The following is a 21,271-nucleotide window of genomic DNA, read 5'->3' on the forward strand; positions in this document are numbered from 1 at the left end:
AGTAAAACGAAAGCTCGCTGCTAAAGTGTCTGGCCCTGCGCGTTTCGTTTGCTCGCTGTCTTTCTTTTTTTTTCTTCTTCTTCTTTCACTGTCGTGTTTCTTGTTGACAAGGCTGGGCGTCGTCGAACCACTGTAGCAGACAGGAGGGAGCGGGGGGGGGGGGGGTGTAGCATGGAACAAACGCGGATTGTCTGGCGCGTCGCAACCTGCTCACGTACACGTGACGAAGAGGACGACGCGACGCGCCAGACGACGCGATTTAGGCACGGCAGGTGGATGAGGAGAGAGCTAGGGCTCCACTGAAGCGTGAACAGCAGCGCAGCAGGCATGTTCGAGCGAATCATATGCGTCAGCGTGCTGGAAATACTCCCTCCCTCCTTTCTTCTTTATTTTATGGCTGTCTCTCCTAAAAATGACTCTTTAGTAGCTCTCGGATAACTACGATTATCCTGTTCAGATCCACGTAAATTGCATAATTGTGCAATCGCTGAACCAATGTGAATGATACGTGTGGCACTTGATCGATATCGGCACTAGGGGAAAGGGACACGAGCTGAAAGCGAAACGACACGGCGCCGACGTTTCTGGTCACAGCGTCTGGGTCCCGCTTCCCCGTCTTCTACAACTGGTGTCGCATCATGAGTCAAACCAAGAAATCCAACACAACGTGTTTATTGCATTTGAGGATCTGCCGGCTTTTGCTCATCTCTCGCCCAGCGAGCATAGAGCAGCTTACCAGGCCGACGGCCGGGAAAGACACTTCGTCTCTCGTTGCAGCCGGCGCCTCTTCCTCTTACGTCTAACGACGAGGTTAACTGCAAACTCACTGGCTACACGCATCGCAATTGAAGAATTGCTTCGATAAGATGAACCCGATTTTAATGTTTCTATTCGAGCTTGTTTGTGATCCAATCAAGCAATAAGCGCAGAGCTAAATTTGGGAGTTTCATGTCCCTGGAATCCACGGACCGATTATGAGGGAGCCGCAGTGGCGAGCTGCGGATGATTGCACACAAACGTGCACGCAAATCTAAGTGCGCGTGCGTTCTTCCATTTCGCCCCATCGAAATGCGGCCGCCGCGGTTAGGATCGAACCTGCGAGCTCGAGCTCAGCAGCTCCGCTCAGCTACCGCGGCGGGTAGCAATAAATGCAGCCGCGTTGTGGGCAAGTTCAATCGAATCAAATCTTTAGTTACATCACAAGGACGTTTGAGAGCGTCGGCAAAAAAGAAAGGAAAAAAAGAAAAGCCATGCCTTTCAAAATTTCTTATTGACATTCTAATAATTGCTGTTGAGTTTATGACATCATCATCATCAGCCTGGTTACGCCCACTGCAGGGCAAAGGCCTCTCCCATACTTCTCCAACAACCCCGGTCATGTACTAATTGTGGCCATGCCGTCCCTGCAAACTTCTTAATCTCATCCGCCCACCTGACTTTCTGCCGCCCCCTGCTACGCTTCCCTTCCCTTGGGATCCAGTCCGTAACCCTTAATGACCATCGGTTATCTTCCCTCCTCATTACATGTCCTGCCCATGCCCATTTCTTTTTCTTGATTTCAACTAAGATGTCATTAACTCGCGCTTGTTCCCTCACCCAATCTGCTCTTTTCTTATCCCTTAACGTTACACCTATCATTCTTCTTTCCATAGCTCGTTGTGTCGTCCTCAATTTGAGTAGAACCCTTTTCGTAAGCCTCCAGGTTTCTGCCCCGTAGGTGAGTACTGGTAAGACACAGCTATTATATACTTTTCTCTTGAGGGATAACGGCAACCTGCTGTTCATGATCTGGGAATGCCTGCCAAACGCACTCCAGCCCATTCTTATTCTTCTGATTATTTCCGTCTCATGATCCGGATCCGCCGTCACTACCTGCCCTAAGTAGATGTATTCCCTTACGACTTCCAGTGCCTCGCTGCCTATTGTAAATTGCTGTTCTCTCCCGAGACTGTTAAGCATTACTTTAGTTTTCTGCAGATTAATTTTCAGACCCACCCTTCTGCTTTGCCTCTCCAGGTCAGTGAGCATGCATTGCAATTGGTCCCCTGAGTTACTAAGCAAGGCAATATCATCAGCGAATCGCAAGTTACTAAGGTATTCTCCATTAACTTTTATCCCCAATTCTTCCCAATCCAGGTCTCTGAATACCTCCTGTAAACACGCTGTGAATAGCATTGGAGATATCGTATCTCCCTGCCTGACGCATTTCTTTATTGGGATTTTGTTGCTTGCTTTATGGAGGACTATACGGTGGCTGTGGAGCCGCTATAGATATCTTCCAGTATTTTTACATATGGCTCATCTACACCCTGATTCCGTAATGCCTCCATGACTGCTGAGGTTTCGACTGAATCAAACGCTTTCTCGTAATCAATGAAAGCTATATATAAGGGTTGGTTATATTCTGCACATTTCTCTATCACTTGATTGATAGTGTGAATATGGTCTATTGTTGAGTAGCCTTTACGGAATCCTGCCTGGTCCTTTGGTTGACAGAAGTCTAAGGTGTTCCTGATTCTATTTGCAATTACCTTAGTAAATACTTTGTAGGCAACGGACAGTAAGCTGATCGGTCTATAATTTTTCAAGTCTTTGGCGTCCCCTTTCTTATGGATTAGGATTATGTTAGCGTTCTTCCAAGATTCCGGTACGCTCGAGGTCATGAGGCATTGCGTATACAGGGTGGCCAGTTTCTCTAGAAAAATCTGTCCACCATCCTTCAACAAATCTGCTGTTACCTGATCCTCCCCAGCTGCCTTCCCCCTTTGCATATCTCCTAAGGCTTTCTTTACTTCTTCCGGCGTTACCTTCGGGATTTCGAATTCCTCTAGACTATTTTCTCTTCCATTATCGTCGTGGGTGCCACTGATACTGTATAAATCTCTATAGAACTCCTCAGCCACTTGAACTATCTCATCCATATTAGTAATGATATTGCCGGCTTTGTCTCTTAACGCATACATCTGATTCTTGCCAATTCCTAGTTTCTTCTTCACTGTTCTTAGGCTTCCTCCGCTCCTGAGAGCATGTTCAATTCTATCCATATTATACTTCCTTATGTCAGCTGTCTTACGCTTGTTGATTAACTTCGAAAGTTATGCCAGTTCTATTCTAGCTGTAGGGTTAGATGCTTTCATACATTGGCGTTTCTTGATCAGATCTTTCGTCTCCTGCGATAGTTTGCTGGTTTCCTGCCTAACGGAGTTACCACCGACTTCCATTGCACACTCCTTAATGATGCCCACAAGATTGTCGTTTATTGCTTCAACACTAAGGTCCTCTTCCTGAGTTAAAGCTGAATACCTGTTCTGTAGCTTGATCTGGAATTCCTCTATTTTCCCTCTTACCGCTAACTCATTGATCGGCTTCTTATGTACCAGTTTCTTCCGTTCCCTCCTCAGGTCTAGGCTAATTCGAGTTCTTACCATCCTATGGTCACTGCAGCGCACCTTGCCGAGCACGTCCACATCTTGTATGATGCCAGGGTTAGCGCAGAGTATGAAGTCTATTTCATTTCTAGTCTAGTCTAGTCTATTTCGTTTCTAGTTTATGTGGCCTTCAATAACTATTATTGAGGAAAGCTTGTGAATTTAGGTTGTGTGTGTGTTTTTTTTTAGGTTAATGCATTTTTGTAAGTGATTAGGAAGCTCCACTTGTAAAGCCCACGCTCCCTACGAGTGTCTAATAAAAAATAAAAAAAAAAATAAGAAAGGAACTCGACCCGCTTTATCGTCGCGGGCGCCAACTCGCTCCTTCCTGCGTCTCTCGACCGCTAGGCGCGCTGCGCGTTTTCCGTCCAACCTTCTCGGCGGCGACAAAGCGGCGAAGCCGCGCGCGCATGCGCACCATCGTCCGGTCTCTCTCGGGCTCAATTTTAATCTCGGCGTTTGCGTGCTTCCCGTTTTTGCTTCCCCGCGTAAGCAGACTATACCCGCTCTTCGGTCGACAGACGCAAAACAAGCAATAGAGAGAGAGAGAGAGGGAGACAACAGAAATTGCATAAACTGAAAACTCGGGCACCTCAGTTCGCATGCACACGAAAGCACGCGAAAAGGATGCGCTCACTGCGACCCGCTCACGCGTCGCACGGAAGCCTTCTTGGTACCTCGCACCCACTCCTCCTCCCCCCAGCCACCCTTTTGCCTCCGGGCCCCGAGACGACAAACGCGGTTTGGCTTCGAATAAATAACGTCGGCTCGCCGGGCTATACGGGCAAAACCGCGGCTTTTTTTCGGAGTGGAAGCCCTATATACCGAGGATTCGCCGGCGTCCCTTCCACGTGGCGTGCGCACAAAAGCGAATGCACAGAAAACGCCAGGAGGGGAAAAAGAAAGGAAATCTCGGTTCGCGAAGGGTGAAAGCCGGAGGGCGAGGAGGTACGCGGAAGTGAGTGCATTGAACGGAAAGAGACTCTGCTGCTTAGCACTACGGGTGCGGTGCAGCATTGTGCGAGGCTACGAGAACTCGCGAGAACTCGCGATGGGCCTGCTGTCCCGAGGTCGAGTTTCTGGGAGAAGAAAGTTGGGCTAGTTTTTTTTTTCTTTTTTGCAAGTGCCTTATGGTTGGCCTCAAATATATTACTGAAGTACTATAGCGCCAAACAGACGACACAAGAAGAAGAGACACGGACGAGCGCTTCTTCTACTTGTGTCGTCTGTTTGGCGCTATAGTACTTCTGTAATATGCACCAACTAGCCCAACAAAAAGTTCTCCTCAGATATATTACTCGGCGCGAAACGCGCGCGGTACAGAGAAATGTGGGCAGGATAGAGTTATAGTCTAGCGCTATCGTGTACGCGCCTTGTCTTTATTATTTTTTTTCGTTCGTTTTTGCACTAGGTAATGCGTTCCAGCCATAACGAATTGATAATGTTGTCTGTAATGGAGTTCTCCATAAACACAACTGCTCCTATAATGCTAATTTTGTCGACAATCTTTCGTAATCACAGGTTTCTTCACTTTGCCTGCGCGTGACCATATCGAGAGAACTTAGTCGACAACTACTGTGAGGCCCATGGAGTCTTCTTTTTTTTTTTTAAATTACATTGGCATGCAGTGTTCGGCCGACCTCGCCGGCGCTGCTCAATCGCCAATCGTTCCTTGCAAGAAATGAACCTATAAAAATACGCCAATAAGCTATCAGGCATATCCGATGAACTTAGTTATATCGATTCTCCTTGAGGAGGACCTACAAGCCTTCACACACTCTGCAACTATAGTCTGATAAGAACGTAGACTAAGGCAGCGGGGCTAAAAATGGTTTGTGGAAGCTGTCTATGCGGTCTTTAGAGGTACAATGTGATTGAGCTTCCCACACAACGTCGAAATAAATTTTTGCGATGGTCACTGCTGACGATTGCACGGTGTTCGCGAGCTCTCAATAGCCAACAACAGCCAAGTTGACAGCCAAATAATGACTAGCATTTGTGTGGGTGCTGCGAATGGAGTTTGCGAATTTGGCTTCCCATTGGCCGATCACATGCACAAAAATAAAGGAAAAGAAAAAGAAAGAAAGAATAAAGCTGGAGACACTACATAGAAAGCAACAGAAAGACAACAGGGCCTTTATTGCTTCTTTTGTAAGAAACAGTTTACAAGCGTTATATGTGTTCAACCGAGGTTTACGAACTCGGCTTCAGAGTGGTTCACCGTTTGCAAGGAAACGTTCACGCTGGTCAACTGCATTTCAAAGGAAATTCTGTTGAACAGGCAACGCAATATCTCAACAGAGATAAAACGACGCGTTTCTCTAACTACTCCTCCAAGTGCCCGTCGAGAGCAGCGTCCGGCTTCTAGAACACTGCACGTTATTGCACCGCAAAAGTGTATACACTCGGAGCCGCGGGTAAAGGACGGGCAGGAAGCGGAAGCTCGCGGCAAGGACTCTGAAAAATAGCCGAAAAATATTCCCAGCCGCGGAAGAACGCTGAGGCTGGCTTGACTGCAGCGCGGGGTAGCAGTGCCGGTCGGTGGTGCTGGCGCGTGCACGCCACCGCACCGCGAGCTGGTCTTAAAGGCTCGAGCCGCGCGTCTGCCGCGGGGTTACAACGTGCGGCGTAAAAAATGGTGTCGAATATGGGACGCGCCCGGCGAACAGCCCGAGCTTGCGTGGCAGTGCGCGTGTTTGTGTGTGATGCTGCGGCGGTGTGCACCGGCGCCGACCGAGCGCCACGGTGGGTTGAACCGAGTGGGGCAGGGGAAAGGGGGGGGGGCAGTCGGGGGAGCGGAAGCCTCGAACCACTCTGTCTTCTACTTCCTGCTCGAGAGCTACGCAGTCAACCACCACCCCGCAGAGTTTCCAGCAGAAAGCGCCAGAGTTAAAAGACAAAGAAAAAATAAAAACCGTGGCGCTAGTGTGTGGAGCTGCAAGCATGTTTGTTTCCTTTCTTGTCCCGTTCTGGCACAGCTCACCCACAAGTTAATATGTAACAACAAGCCCAGAAAAAAAAATATAACATCTCCAAGCATGGAGCTTCAAGGACGGCTCTGCAAGGGGGGTGGCATTCTGGACACAGTCGAATCGCGCCACGTTGTCTGATACCGCCATCTTGGCATTTGTGGGCCAATCAGAGAGGCCGTAGCAGGTCTGTGAGCCAATCGGAACCGACGGTAAGACGGCGAATCGGGCAATGTAGCGAAACTACAGCGCTCGGCATAGTATACTCCAGCACGGGAATGGTGGAAAGAACACGCATTTTGCACGAACATCGTTCGTCTGGCTTTCGAACCACGTTGCGACTTTGTTGGCTGATCACATCCAACGATATTATTCCGTTCGAAATGCAACAATTCGCGATGACAATGCGAATGTTGTTGCTTGGAAATTTAAGCCACCGAAGACAGATAAAGCGTGATAAGCAACGCCACAGGGACCTCTGAAACCACATCAAAGAGTACGAGAGAAATCCATGTTCTCACCATCGTACCCGTGAAAGCTGAACGATCGCAGAGCCAGAAAACCCTCTTGTAATGTTAATAAAAAGAACATTATAATACCGTCCTCTATTTTTTGGTACCGCGTGGACAGCTTATTTTGTCACACGAGCGAAAGTTGGTTGATGTTGCACGTGTCTGTAGAGAAGAGCCTGCTGCGCTGCGCATTGGTGTTTCTTTGCTTTTCGACTGTCGCAGGGGTAACAAATTAAAAAAAAAAAGGGAGGAAAAGGGGTGGGGAGGAGGCAGGGATGCGGGCTCGCGAAACGCCTGACTGGCGGCTTTGGAATAAGCGAAGTAGAATAGAGGGCGACGCGTGATAAACTAACCGCGTTTACTCGCGTCGTCGTTGTCAGCGTCATCGGCATCGATCGAAGCGGTTCCGCGGGATTACTGGATTACGCGGCGCCAGAGCCCGGCAGTATGTCTAGATCACGGAGTACCGTTGAAAACACGCTCACGCTTTTTTTTTTTTCAAATTTCTTCTCGGCTGCATTTTTTTCCCTTCTAACGGGGACATTGTTTTGAGTTCGTTCCTAAAACGAGAGAAAAAAAAAGAAAGAACAAAGGTAGCGACGGGGACAAAACGAAACGGGGACAGAAAAGAAAGGCGTACCTCTACGACGGTTTCGTCTGAGCTAGTTGGCTCGCGATTACTGAACAGTGTATAGCCCAGACTCACGGGCAAGAAATCAATAATTTACTGACAGCCGGTGTCGTGTTGCCTCCGTGTACTGTTCGCGAATTTAAGCTCGGCGACCGACCGCTGTCGGCAAAGGAAATCCCCCAACATAGACGTGACTCTGCATCCTATCAGAATAACTAAATTACTGCTGTGCCTTCTACGATCCACCGCAGTCAGTGAACGCCTACAGCACATTATGTCTTGCTTTTTTTCTTTTCTCTATCGCCTACTCCCTTCTTGCTAACCCCCTTTTCCCCGACACACGGACAGGGTAGTGTACCAGAGACTTGCTTCTGGTGGATCTCCCTGCCTTTCTTCTCTCACTGTCTGCACTTCTAGGTGGTACGCTACCGTAAGAAGCAGCTACGAAGCATGGCCTCGTACAATTTAGAGCCACCTTTTGTGACTTTTCGTACCGAGGCACAGCTGTACTGTCCTGTGAGTCAGTAAACTTCAACAGACACTTGTCTTTCCTGCGCGCTTACGCAGGTTGAGTCCGTTGCTCCGTTTTCCGGAAATAACGTACGAAACGCCGCGTGTGGTTGACTGCACGCACTTGCTTAAGTAACAAATGCAAGGTTTAACAACAAGGAGAGGAATAAAAATTCCTACAATTCAACCAGCGAGCACCGTAAGAATAATGTAGAACAATAGAGGTTGCTCGGTCTAGATTTGTACATCGCAACTGAATCAATTCACCACTGTACCCGCTTGCCTTCGTTGTTTCCCTGCAGCGAGTGGCTTTAAAAGAGCCTCCACAGCCTTCTTTGTTTCAGTAGAGCCATCGCTTTCACTATAGAGTCGCCATCAACTTTTATAGGTTAGTCCGAATCGGTGCATGTGTGAGAGATAAATATATTTTAATGAAAAGCAGATTGATTGATTGATCGAGTTTAATGTACCGAAGAAACACATGAACTATGAGAGACGCCGCAGTGGGGTCCTCCGCATTATTTTGACCGCTGCACACAAGCGTTTCTGAAATATGACCCCCTCGAAAACCGGCGGCCGCTGCTTTCTCGAACCCACGACCGCCGCGGAATCGAACCCACGCCTTCGTGCTCAGCCCCATGATGGTATGGCCGCCAAGTGACCGCGGTGGGTGCACGAAAATTGGGGGAATTCTGCCGCCGTCTATCTAGCCACCTGCAGGCTACTTCTTACTTTGCATACGGGAAGTAATCGGGACAGAAAGGCCCTAAGTGAAGGAGGAGCAGCAGCAGGAGTGCGGTGAAAAAGAGACAAACAGAGAAAGAAAAAAAAAGTAAATGAAAGTAAGCGTTAGTAACATGCATGATCGCTCTATGTACAGGTGAGAGGCAAAGGTTGATGGAGCGTATAAATGTATTCCAGTGCTTGTCAACTAAGCCAACGTCCCGAAGGAACGAAGTAAATAGCAAGGTCGGCGTTCCTCTGAAGGACAAGTCATGTGAGGCCTTTTATCGTTTCCGAAGTGTAATCTACCAACCTAGCTTAACTTAATGTTTCCTCTTTAGTGTCTATTTAAAACTGCACCATTACGCCGCGCTGGAAGCGTGCGAATCCGGCTACTAACAAAGCGATTGGAGGTGAAAGGTAGAAAGGTATTGAGAAACAAGGAAAGCAAGAAAAAAGAAAACCGACTGAAAGAAAGAAGAAGCAAAAGCTCAAGCATCAAAGGGCAAATGATACAATGACACTATTCCAAATAAATGAAAGTGTGTCCCCCGTGATTCGGCATACGTGCTTCCTTCCCCACTGCCCCCCCCCCCCCAAGAAAATAAAAGCACGCACATAACACTTCCCAGATTCTCGAAGCGATAACCGTGTCCCAAAGAAACAGAGCGAGGCCAGTGAAGCTGAAGTTAAGGAAGTCTTAGCTTTGGAACTTATCCTGCAGGAGTAAGCCCGTCGGCTTCAACTCGAGGAGGTTTGGGCCGTCCGCTGCCCGTTGTTTTAGCGCTGCAGCCAGCTATTCGATTTCTCGCTCGCCGCCTTCGCGTCATTTCCGGCAGGGATAAGGCCAGTCGGAAGCAATTGAACAGCTCGCCGAACGAGAGACATTCTGCAGCACAAGAGCGGTGGTGTCACGTTGATTTATCGCGACTGGCGAAACGAGCCCGGTACAGGAGTCGAGTCGACGCTATATATATATATATATCTCTCTCTCTCTCTCTCTCTCTCTCACACACACACACACACACACACACACACACACACACACACACACACACACACACACACACACACACACACACACACACACACACACACACACACACACACACCGTCCGCGCCCGCCCCTGTATATATACGGCCTTGCGAGTCCTGTACGTCGGAGACGAGAAATGAGCATGTCGTCACGCTCTTGAGATATCTGCACCTGCCACCACTGAGCTCTCGTAAACAGCACAGTGCCTGCTGAGGTTCAGAACAGTCTTTAATCGAACTTCCAGTGTGAACATTCCAGTTCACACAACAACGATGGCGCCGGGAGTGGCGCCGGTTAAAACTCCCAGGGCTATAGATCTAGTACGCGTATAGAAATACCCGAGAAAGTGTACGGGAGGACGACCCCCAGAGGTACCTCGACTACGTTGTAAGGTTTGTTTCGAAACTACACGGTGGATTCCGAGGGACGCCGTAGTTGACGACTCTATATTAATTTGTACCACCTGGGGTTCTTTAACACGCACCCAAAGCTACACGAACGTTTTTCTTTTTCATTTTGCACTCCGCCCCTATCGGAATGCGGCCGAAACGGCTGTGGGGTCGAACCCGCGACCTCGTGCTAAGCGGCACAACGCTAAATACTTAGTCATCGAACTGGGTAACGTGATGAGCTTAAAACGGAGATCGACTCAGGGGGATGGGCCGAAAATCGGGCGGTTTTTAGGAAACGTATCAGAGGTATGAATTTCGTGATCTCTGGTCACCTCAATGATGGTAGAGCGTCGCCGCCGTAATGGGCGCGTTGGGTTCGATTCTCAACTACGGCGAGTGGTCCTTTCACCCACCTTTATCTCAATTTTTTTTTATTATTTCTACATGTCAGTTGAAAAGAGTAGTTAACTCTTCCTGCGCTTCTTTGGTTTTGTTATCTGTTGGCTTCGCGCGTTGTGAAAAAAAAAAAAACGGCGATAGATAGAGTGTGTGAGAAAGAAGCAGGGACGCTAACCAGGCTGCACCTGGTTTGCTTGAACCTGGTTTGGTACCCTACATTAGGAGACAGGGAAAGGGCTAGAAAAAAAAATGACGGAACATGAGCGCAGATAATGCGCGCACATGCAACAGCGTTCGCCGTGAATTCTAAGTATGTCGAAGAGCCCAGTCGTCCACCAAGAAACGCAGCAGCACCCCAGATATCTTGTGCGCGGTTGAAGCAGAGTGTCTGAATACCTTAGCTCCAGTGGACACTCTTTCGTCGGATCGGTTCAGGCTAGCCCGCAGAAGATGCCTTTCTTTGATCATCATTAGAAGGGTGGCATAGCAGAGTGTGTATCACTAGCTGTTGCCTGGGATATATCGTTAAGTCAGTTCATACTTTGTTATGGTGTAAAGGACGCAATATAACGTGAAGACGGAGCGACTGAAAAGGAAAGAGCGCATCTTTCCTGCTGCAGTCGCTTCTTCTTGATATCGTTTTGCGACCTTCACGCGTTAAGGAAGCAGATGATGTGTTCCATGGCCTCGTCGCAACCACAGAAAAGTTGTACGAGACACTGCATATACTGTCTGGATAAAGCCCCTTAAACTTCGTAAAGTAGCGACACTCTCCTCCTCCGCCCCTTCACTCCTCCTCGTTTCTCCTCTCTTTCACGCTCCCTCTTCGACCGTGGCGCCGCCTACACTGCTCGAGCGTAGCAACGGCGCCAACATGCGCTCCTCGCCACTCCGTAGACGCTTCCCGAACAAAAATGGCGCTGATGCACGGCTCGAGGGCCCACGTGATGCTATTAGGCCAATAGCGACGCGGCGTTGGCCTCGGCCAGAGCGCGCGAGGAGGAGGCGGCATTCTTCAAAGCGTGCCGCTACTTTACGAAGTTTAAGGGGCTTAATAGAGAGTTTTAGCTCAGCGGGTTTACGTTTCGCTCCGCTCGCGGTCTCCACCGTTGCGCCAGCGGAGCGGCTCGCGAAAAAAGAATTTTAGCCCGGCGGATCACTCATCCGCTCGAGCGGAGAGAGCGGGGCGCTCTGCTTCCCCACCTAGTGGTCCGAATAGGAGTTACTGAGAAATGAATTTGAATGACGCTTGCTTTTATAATGCAAGAAATGTTGAATAAAGATATATTATGTGTTCTCAGTACATTATTTGTTAATAATATACTGAGTACTAATGTACGGGTCAGCGCCGCAGTCGCCGTCGTCGATGCAGAACTGCCGGCGTTCATGTTCGCGGCTGCCATCTTCCATTTCCCATACACGCCCGCGCGCGCTTACGCACGCTCGCGCGCTGCGTATACCCTCCGCTGGGGAGTGCTTTCCAGCGGGCGTAAACGCTGCTCCGTAAAACCACTGGCCGCCTCAGCGTTGTGCGCATGCGCAGTCGTGTCTCCGCTCGCCCGCTCCGCTCCGCTGGCCGTAAACCCGCTGGGCTAAAACTCTCTAATGTCAGGAGTGGCAAGAGCGCCACCACGCGGGAGACCTACTAACTACGTGACGAAGCCGCGGAGCGTCCTGTGTACAATTGGCAAACAATGTACACGGCGAAGCGTAGGTACACTCACCGGCGGGTCACTGATCGTGAAGGTATAGCTCCAGAACTCGTAGTCGAAGTTGAAGGCGTTGTCGTTGTACCGGTAGCTGGCCTGCGGCGAACCCGGGGGCGCGATCAGCTCCAGTCCCTCCTGGGGAATGGAAGGCAGCGAGGTCTTGCCGAAGTCGTAGCCGACGACCACGACGAGGAGCTGGCGGGCCAGGCTGTGGTCGATGTCGAAGTTTAGCAGCAGCGGACCGGCCGCCTGCTCAGCCTCGCCGAACTCCCGCTTGTCGATCTGCATTCGCCGCGGACCACGAGACAGAGAGAGAGAGGCAAGATCAGAACGACGTGCAACGTTAGATAGGGGTTCGGATGTTGGAGTTGCTGTATAAAGCCGTGTTAGCTATCTTTGCTGTGGGGAATACACTCGTGGCGCACATAAAGCCGCATGTTTTCTAATAGATCAAACAGCAAATGACGGCTCAAGCAGGCGTTTTCGGTGAAGCTTTTTTTTTTCGTTGTGTTGCGAATTCGTTTAACGTCTTCTTGAGTGTCACGCCACGTATAGACTCCCATATAAGGTGAGAGTGTGACGGGCTGGAGGAGGCCAGAAATAGGTGCGACAAGACACGAAGCAAGTGAGAAGGTGAGTGAGTGAGTGAGTGAGTGAGTGAGTGAGTGAGTGAGTGAGTGAGTGAGTGAGTGAGTGAGTGAGTGAGTGAGTGAGTGAGTGAGTGAGTGAGTGAGTGAGTGAGTGAGTGAGTGAGTGAGTGAGTGAGTGAGTGAGTGAGTGAGTGAGTGAGTGAGGAACAAGCGAGCAAGGCCTTCCCCTGTGCACGCTAGCAAACCTGAAATTCTCATCTATTTAACCTCCTTTTCGTTTCTTTCTTTCTCTCTGTTATTCCAGGAGGCTGTGATGAAGCACTTAAATGAACAGGAAAATCGGAAGGAAAAGACTACGCAACAGAAGAAGCAGGCAGGAAAAGTGCTGGAATAACAGCTACCAAAGTTGTATGTTGCCTCGAGAGTTGTAAGTGCACCGCTCGCTCACTCGTTCGTTCGTTCTATCCACTTCTTTCCTTCGTACTCGTTCACCCCCCCCCCCCCCCGCTGGTTTCCCTGTTCATTTACAAGTATGTACGAACTCACCCAGCAAATAAATAAATAAATAAATAAATAAATAAATAAATAAATAAATAAATAAAAGGAACTATGGTTAATGAATGGCGCCCACCAGGACACGAAATCGGCCCACCGCAAACGACACAAAGCGAGGGAATGCGCACCATCACGTAGTTGTCGGTCTCGTCCCACGAGTAGCCACGCAGCAGCAGGGAGTAGAATGCCTCGTACAGTTCGGCCTGGGTGGCCACGCTGCCTCGCTGCTCGTCGCCCACGGTGGACTCGTGCACGTGCCAAGTGCGCCCGCCCGTGTTCTCTACCAGGGAGTCCAGGTGCGCGCTCGGAGTCGCCGAACTGGGGTACACCAGGCTCTGCAGGCGAACCTGGCCGGAGAAGTGTGCAAAACGAGCCGTTAAAATGAGAGCGAGGCTCGCGCCGAGCGCGAGAGATGGCGCCAGGAGCGCGCGCAGCTAGAGCAGCGCACTGGCCCCGGCTACGGAGCTGGTTACGGCGAGGGACAACGGCGAGGCATAACGGCACTGGCGACGCGAAACGCAGGAACGGGCGCCAAAGAGCTGCGCTCTAAAAGTGAAACTGCTGAATGATCGATGTGGCGAGACAACCGTCCAGTCTCTGCCGTACGATCCGTTGGATGAGACGACTGTCTCGGAAACCTGTCGGATCTTGCAGGGGAATTTGGTGGGTGAGCAAGATGGAAGCTCTTTGTCGGTTGCGTAAATACCACCGGAATTAACCCTCGTACAGTGAGTCGCATCAGCATGGAGTCTGAGGAATTTCCGTGATTTCACCAAGTTCTCATCAGGTCGACAACAGGTTTTTTAACTTTCGAATAAGTACCGGGAAGTTTGTCATGTTTTGATTAGGTTTCAACAGTGTCAGCAGCCACCGCGTCCTCAAACATATCGGAGGGTTTTGGCATATGAAACATGCGTGCGTCAAAAGAATAAAAAAAAAGAAAAAAAAGCTTACACGGTACTTGCATAATAGCATTGACTGAATGCTGTAATGTGCATCTCATATAGGATTCTGCAACATCACCTTAGATTATTGGATATTAATGACATGAGGTATATGCGTTTTTTTATTACCGTAGTAACACAACTGAGGAGATCATGTACAAAACATAGTTCGGAGTGACATTCTATAGCTTTTCCAAATAGTCTTTATTGAATATACATCGTATAAATACCTGTTGGGTTTCTATAACATTCAATGACACTCGTTAGAAAAGTTATAGAAACTCAAAAGGGAATGTCATAAATAGAACGTCAACGACAATTTTGGTAAGAAGAAACCAGATGTTTATCACTGCATGGCCTTTACCATGCGCGCGGCATATGTAAATAGTTTTCTTCTTTACTCTCTTGTGCGATCTCCTCTCCATATTTCTTTTTATTCTCCTGATACCCCCCCACCTCTGCTGACCGATGTTCAGGTGGCAGCAAACTGCGCTAGACAGTTACAATGCGACCAGCAGTGATTTCCCCCTCTTCATTTTTATTTAGTTATTGTTAATTAAATACACGACCGGTTACTACTGCTCCGGCTTTATTACTTACCTGGGACGACCTCAGCGACTCCTGGAAACGTTCTGCGACGTCAGCCTCCATGTCTCCGTTGCTAAGCAACAGGATCACTCCGCCGGCGGCGGCAGAACCGTTGGAGCTCGGGTAAGGGAACTCGCGGTCCTCGCTCAGCATCTGAATTAAACAAGCCCGCAGTCTTAATATTCACTGGAGTACCACGCGACAGGCGCGATCGGCGTTGTAAGATTAAAGCCTCGCCAAGGCTCGCTTCTCTCTCGGTGTTCTATGCGATACGGCTCCGCCTCGAAAGGCGGCTTCCTTTCAAGCCCATTAAGCGAAAGCATTAGCGCGTCACCGCTACATCGCCGGCGGTACGCTTTCTCATGTAAATAAGGATGGCAGGTATCAGAGGCAAACATACTCCGAGTATACGCACGCCTTCCTCGCGTTATCAATCGTTCCAGGCGTTTCCAAAGACGCTTTAATCACAGTCCCTGCTCGAGAAACGAAAAGCGAGAGAAAGAATGCAGGCCTGCAGTACAAGCGGAAGAACCGCGCTGAAAGATGTCGATTACAAAAGGCCGCGATGATAAAGCGGAATCACACAGCAGCAGCAGGCAACCATGCGCAGGCACGACGCAAACCACACTGAGGCGTTCATCTCGGACCGCATTGTTGCGTATCACTGCACGCGTTTTGTGTCGGGATGCAGTGTAGCTACCGTCTGTGGTGTAGCCAGTCCTCGCCGTTTCTCTCTCCATGTTCCAAGCTGTCTAAGATTATATGCGGACTTCATTTATTTTCTTCAACTGACTCTGCTTTAGAATTGTTTCCGAACCTGCGACGTTTCTTCTTATCTTACAACGAAATTTTTTTTAGAAATACTGTTATGAGAAACGAAGGAGCCGTCACCATGATATGGTGATCAAACCTCTTTATTTTTATTTCGATTAAAATAATTTTTTTTCCTTTGCGTAATTATGTGTACCGTATATGCCGCCTTGTATCAGGTGCCACAGAGTCAGACTACCAAAACAAGTGTTGAATACCACTTACGCAGATTTTGGGGAGAGAAAACGGTGGGAAAAAATAAAGGAGGACGCCTTGCAACGTGATAATAGCAACGTCATTTCGGCGTGGCGGAACTACGGCGACAGAGCGGTGGTTCAAGGGACAAATGCAGCTACCGATAACATAGGTTTAAACACTGCCGTTGCTCAGCCAAAGAAGCGGCGGGGCTTCGTCGTAGAAACTTCTTCTGCAAAACCGTTGCGACAACTACAAATTTTAGACTATAACAAAAAGTCATAATAAACTTAAAGTATCTGTGCGCAAAGTACAAATCTTGAGGTATGAGCCATACTGGAAGCGTGTCGGTGGGAAGCGCGGAAGATTATACAGTTAAATGGTGGTTTAGTGGCGCAAAAGAGGCCCAGGCTATGCTGCGCCAGGAATATTATGTAGTGTAAATTTCGTTCTCACATCGCCCGTCTTTTTTTTTTTTTTTTGAGGTTCAGTTCGCGAACGGCCTCTCACCCACCTGCAACGCCCTGGACAGTCCGTCCTCGAGCGACGAGTTGAACTTGGAGTTTGGCGCCGGCAGCCTCTGCACCAGTTTGGCGCGCGTGTTGGAGCTGTTCATGGTGGTCAGGGGAAACCGGACGGACGGCTCGACCTGGCCGAAAGCCACCAGGCCCAGCCGGCTGTCCTCGGGGGCGTCCACGCGGGCAAACTTGTCCAGCGCGCGGATCACGAATGCCCGCCGGTCCTGCGAGAAGAACAGAGAGAGAGAAAAAAATGAATTTGCTATCGCGAATTCTAATGGCGTAATGGCAACTAAGGCTACGACGCGCTAGGAACTCCGGCGCAATGCGCACTAACTCGCGCAGCGACGAAAGCTGTGCCAATCTGCTTCCTCTGCCGTACACTGCCATTTCCTTACCACTGCGTGCTGTGAGCTATTCATACTATTTGTTTAACGCTCAGAGCCTTTGAAGAGAGAGAGAGAGACAGAGAAAGGAAAGGCAAGGAGGTCAACGAGGGTGATCCCTGTTGTCTTCCCAGCACAGGGGAAAGGGAACTGACAGAAGAGATGGAGAAAAGTTCGCAGTATGCGCTCACACACACAGAGGAGCATCATACAACAAGCCCCGCCACTCTGGAGGTAGCACACGTGGAATAGGCGAAACGAATCTTCAGCTGTGCCACACAGAATTAGAGGGGAATGAAGTGGATTTGAGTGCGAAATCAGCGGTACATACGAGAAGCCTTCCGGGACTAGAATGAGCGAATACGTGGCCGAAACGGATGGTTATGTGTCTCTTTGGGCGCAGTAAATGTTTTCGCTTAAATGAACCAAAGCTCACTTTATGCCATTCTATAGAATAAAGGCGCTCCTCTCTCCTGAGCTGAGTGATGGCAACACTCAAGTCAGCAAGCATAAAATAATTCCCGCGGAATGGGCGCAACAGGTCAGGCACGACACTCGGAAAAGAAAAAAGAAAGAAGAAAGAGGGGGGGGGGGAGCCCGTCGAACAGGGAAACCGAACACAGCCTTCGAGCCGACCGTGGAGTGCAGCGAGGCCATGAGGTGAAGCACACAGGCTCGGGGTAGAACACACCGAAGATGTAAATTTTAGGAGCGATACAGCAAAGCGGACGTTATATAAAAAAAAAATAAATCAGTCAGAAACAGCGTCGGTGCCTAACGTTCGCGGAAGTCATCCGAAGACCAGCTCTCGCGTTAAAAAGCAAACAAGGCGATTTGGTTTCTCACTAAAGCCTCCTCTCCCCGCCCTTTCTATTTCCGCCCTCTAACCTTTGCTTCCCTTTCGTTCCGCTATGCTTGTTTAAACACGAGTGAGTACATGCGCACACGCGCGTACGCGCGCGCGTGCACAACAGAAGGAGCAAGAAAGTAGGGCGAGCGAGCGCGGAAGAACACACACGAACGCACGAACGCACAGCCGGAACAAACAGATGCTGCTCGAGATTTGCTTCCGCGCGAAAGAGCATGCCCCTTCCCCCTTCTCCGGCCCACCTATTCCTAACAACAGGAAGCGGGACAAGTGAAAGGAGGCGAAAGAGAAGGTGAAGTGGCACGAAAACTCCCGAGAAATCGTTTCCGGCCAGTGGCGACGACAGACGAGATGACAACGGCGTCGAGTCACAGCGCGTAAGAACACGACGAGAAGGGTGGGGAAGGGGGGGGGGGACGAGCAAGCAAGCAAGCAAGCGAGCGCCTGCTGAACATGACAAGCGCATTGTTAGTCAAGCGAGCGCGGGCGACGTCGTCGCTAGAGGGCGCGCGGAACTGCGTTACGTTTTGCGTTGAGCTCCTGTTCGCCCACGCCGGTTCTTTCTTACCTTTTCTCGCTCACTCTTTCCTTCTTTGTGTTTCTCTCTCTCTCTCTCTCTCTTTCTCCGTCTCAATCCTTCTCTGCGCGAGAAGCACGCACCTATTCAAAGGACGTCGAGAGGGTCCTCGGAAAAGTGGATAGACAGAGAATGACAGAGACGAAAAATAGAAGGGGGAGAAAAAAGAGAGAGAAAGAAAAAGGAAAGGAAGGCCCGGCCGGAGAAGTCGGCGACGACGGCACTGCTTGTCTATACTTCGTTTCAGCAAATTCGCGCAGTGCATTCGAAGCTACACCCTTAACCTCGGAAACCCAAGAAAGGTTAGAGAAACTTGTTCATTTCAATTTATGGCCATGGAGAATGAATTCGTACGAAACAACAAGGGAATGGTATCCGAGTTGGAATGTAATTATTTTTGTAATTAATTAATTAGTAATTGCTTCGTGAGCCATCCACAAATGAAATTTCACCCCGGCAGATCAAAAACGCTACGATGAGCGTTGCATTAGTCCTCCCACATTTAAACGAGCATTTTGAGGCATCAAACTCGGGTCACAATGAAGGTATCAATAGAATCAATGGAGGTATAAATGTAAAGTCGTACCGCACAAATTCGCAAAATGTATAGAACTTCACCTGGAACCACGTCAATCGTGCGAGGCATCGTCCCACACACTTTAATGTAGTACCGGAGTAAAGCTGTGCGAAACAAAGTGTTCCAGATAATACGCACAGGTACGTCGAACACTGCCTCTGATAACAGAAACGATTTCGCTGGAACACAGTTCCACATATTTATTGCTATGCGTACTTTAAAAAATTCCGCCTCCATTCCACCCCGTGGAAGTTGATGTACAGCGAAGCTGGTGCGGACGTTAGACGACGTTGCACAAGCACCACCACCACAAGCGACGTACGTCACGCGCACGCATGCGTGTGTGCAAGTGCAGCATACATGTCACGTGGTGGTGACGTTGAAGAACACAGTAGCAAATACTGTGAAAGACAAAACGAACTTTTATTGGGCGAACCTGTGCCCACAAAAACAGACTACACTTATAGCACAACGATGGCGGCGAACACGGTCGGCGATCGTCGAAAATTTGATCAACGGGTCAAGCGCGTCGGCTTTTATACATCAACGGTCGAATGTTCCGGACTAATCGCTGGGACCCGCGCGCCTTCCACAAAGTTCTACATTATTCGCGTCGCGCACACATGCAATCAGATTACGCAAGGTTCGGTCACAGACAGTGGATGGAACCATGGATCACATTCAAGAAACTTCCCACACATGCAAGCGCGTCCTGCGCTGTACCGTTGTCAGATGGGAAGAGGACTTGGCAACCAGAGGCGCCGCGTCCCAGAGCTTTCATGTACTCATCAACCCAGCATCATTCGATACATTGACCCCGGTACTCCCCCACAACCCGGGCTGACTGGGTGGGGGGACTTGGTTCGGGCCAACGGTCCTTCCCGGACAAGGGGGCTGTTGTGGTGCAGTCCAACTGAGGGACTGCACTCAACACACAAACAGCCATGTCGGTCTTGCAGGGCACAAGCCTGACTGACCCTCGGACTGCCCTGACGCAAAAGAGGTCAAGGCATACAACCATGGAGACCACCAAAGCCGTCCGCGGAGCAGCGCGACCACTTGAGGGTGCACCACCACCGGTTCCAGCTCTGGGTTCCACTGAGCCAAACAAAACCCCGTAGATCGACTGGCGCACACGGCCGAGTCGTGCGACCTTTGGAGCATGCATCATAACTTAATGGATAGCTTTCCACCTGACTCGTCAAAAATCACGGCAGGAAGAGCCCACACTTCGAGAAACTTCTTCTCGCCCAAGCGGTGCCGCTCCCGGGTGAGGTGGAACCAGACCTCCTTCCGTGCTTTCGCAAGCACTTCGTGAAGGCCCGGTGCCCGACCCCCGAAAATTGCATCGCAGCGTGCCAGCCAAACTTGGTATGAGCACTCGGCGAGGAGGAGCACGAACAATCAAGGTCCACCGACAAGACGCGGCCCTCGGAATCCCTGGCATGGCGAATAACAAGGCAGTCGAAATTCGGCATCAAAACGATGGCCGTACCTCGACTGCCCGTCGCGCCATAACTCCAGCGCTGTGCGATAACATTTGTTAGGCGGTGAAACGTGACGCCCGATGAAGACAAGTACACGTGTCAATATTCATTCTTCTAGGCCGTCCCCCAAGCGCAAGTGCCTCATAGAACTCAACTAACGTTTAAAAGTAAATCGCGCTAGAAGATGCGTAAAGTACGACTTACGCCCAAGCTACAGACATCATAGCGTTGGACTGTTATTCGAATGTACGAGAATACATAAATCTGTTACGCGGAAACTGAAAGACAAAGTCCTTTTCCAGCTGCCGCTTGAGGTCTGTCTGTGTGGTCGCGGCCGCTAGGTGGCGGTAGCGTTAGCACAGCATGCATCTTCATTCTTGTAGGCCCTCCGCCTAGCGCAAGTGCGTTGCACTAATTGAATTTGTCACAGCAAATTGCGCCAAAATATGCGTAAAGTACGACTTACACACATCCTGCAGGCACGATAGCATCGAATCATATTCGAATATACGAGAAAACATAATTCTGTTAGGCGGAAACTCAAACACAAACCCCTTTTCTTGCTCAAGTTGCTTGGGTGAGCACTCCGGAAAAAAAAAAAAAAAAACCGATCAACTAGAGGCTACCAGCTTCACTGTAAAAGCCCCCCCCCCAAAAAAAAAAAAAAAAAAAAGATCAGTAGATGTACCACTGTTTCAAATATTTTGCGATGTTATATGGAACGCTGTTCCGTTGAGGAAAGTGGCAAATAGTTGCAAAATTTCTTTATTTACGTGAGCCTGTGCGTCTAATTTCTGACTGCGCTTTCGCGCTGCGGCGTGTTTGTGAAGTACACGCAATTAGCCGAACAGCAAGTTCTTCTGCAGA

The 21,271-nt window shown here is 49.6% G+C and overlaps 1 protein-coding gene across 1 annotated transcript in view; it reads right to left on the reverse strand.

The window, feature by feature from the left end:
* LOC142585378 (calcium-activated chloride channel regulator 2-like) overlaps window positions 1–21,271 on the reverse strand; it is a 551,695-nt gene that overhangs the window by 17,616 nt on the left and 512,808 nt on the right. The window contains exons 10-13 of the mRNA XM_075696100.1: window positions 16,506–16,733; window positions 14,999–15,139; window positions 13,583–13,801; window positions 12,325–12,591 (exon numbers count right to left, since the gene is read on the reverse strand). Of these exons, the coding sequence (XP_075552215.1) occupies window positions 12,325–12,591; window positions 13,583–13,801; window positions 14,999–15,139; window positions 16,506–16,733 (855 nt within the window). The remainder of the gene's footprint in view (window positions 1–12,324; window positions 12,592–13,582; window positions 13,802–14,998; window positions 15,140–16,505; window positions 16,734–21,271) is intronic.

Source organism: Dermacentor variabilis, chromosome 6, assembly GCF_050947875.1.
Source record: "Dermacentor variabilis isolate Ectoservices chromosome 6, ASM5094787v1, whole genome shotgun sequence".
Taxonomy (NCBI): Eukaryota; Metazoa; Arthropoda; class Arachnida; order Ixodida; family Ixodidae; genus Dermacentor; species Dermacentor variabilis.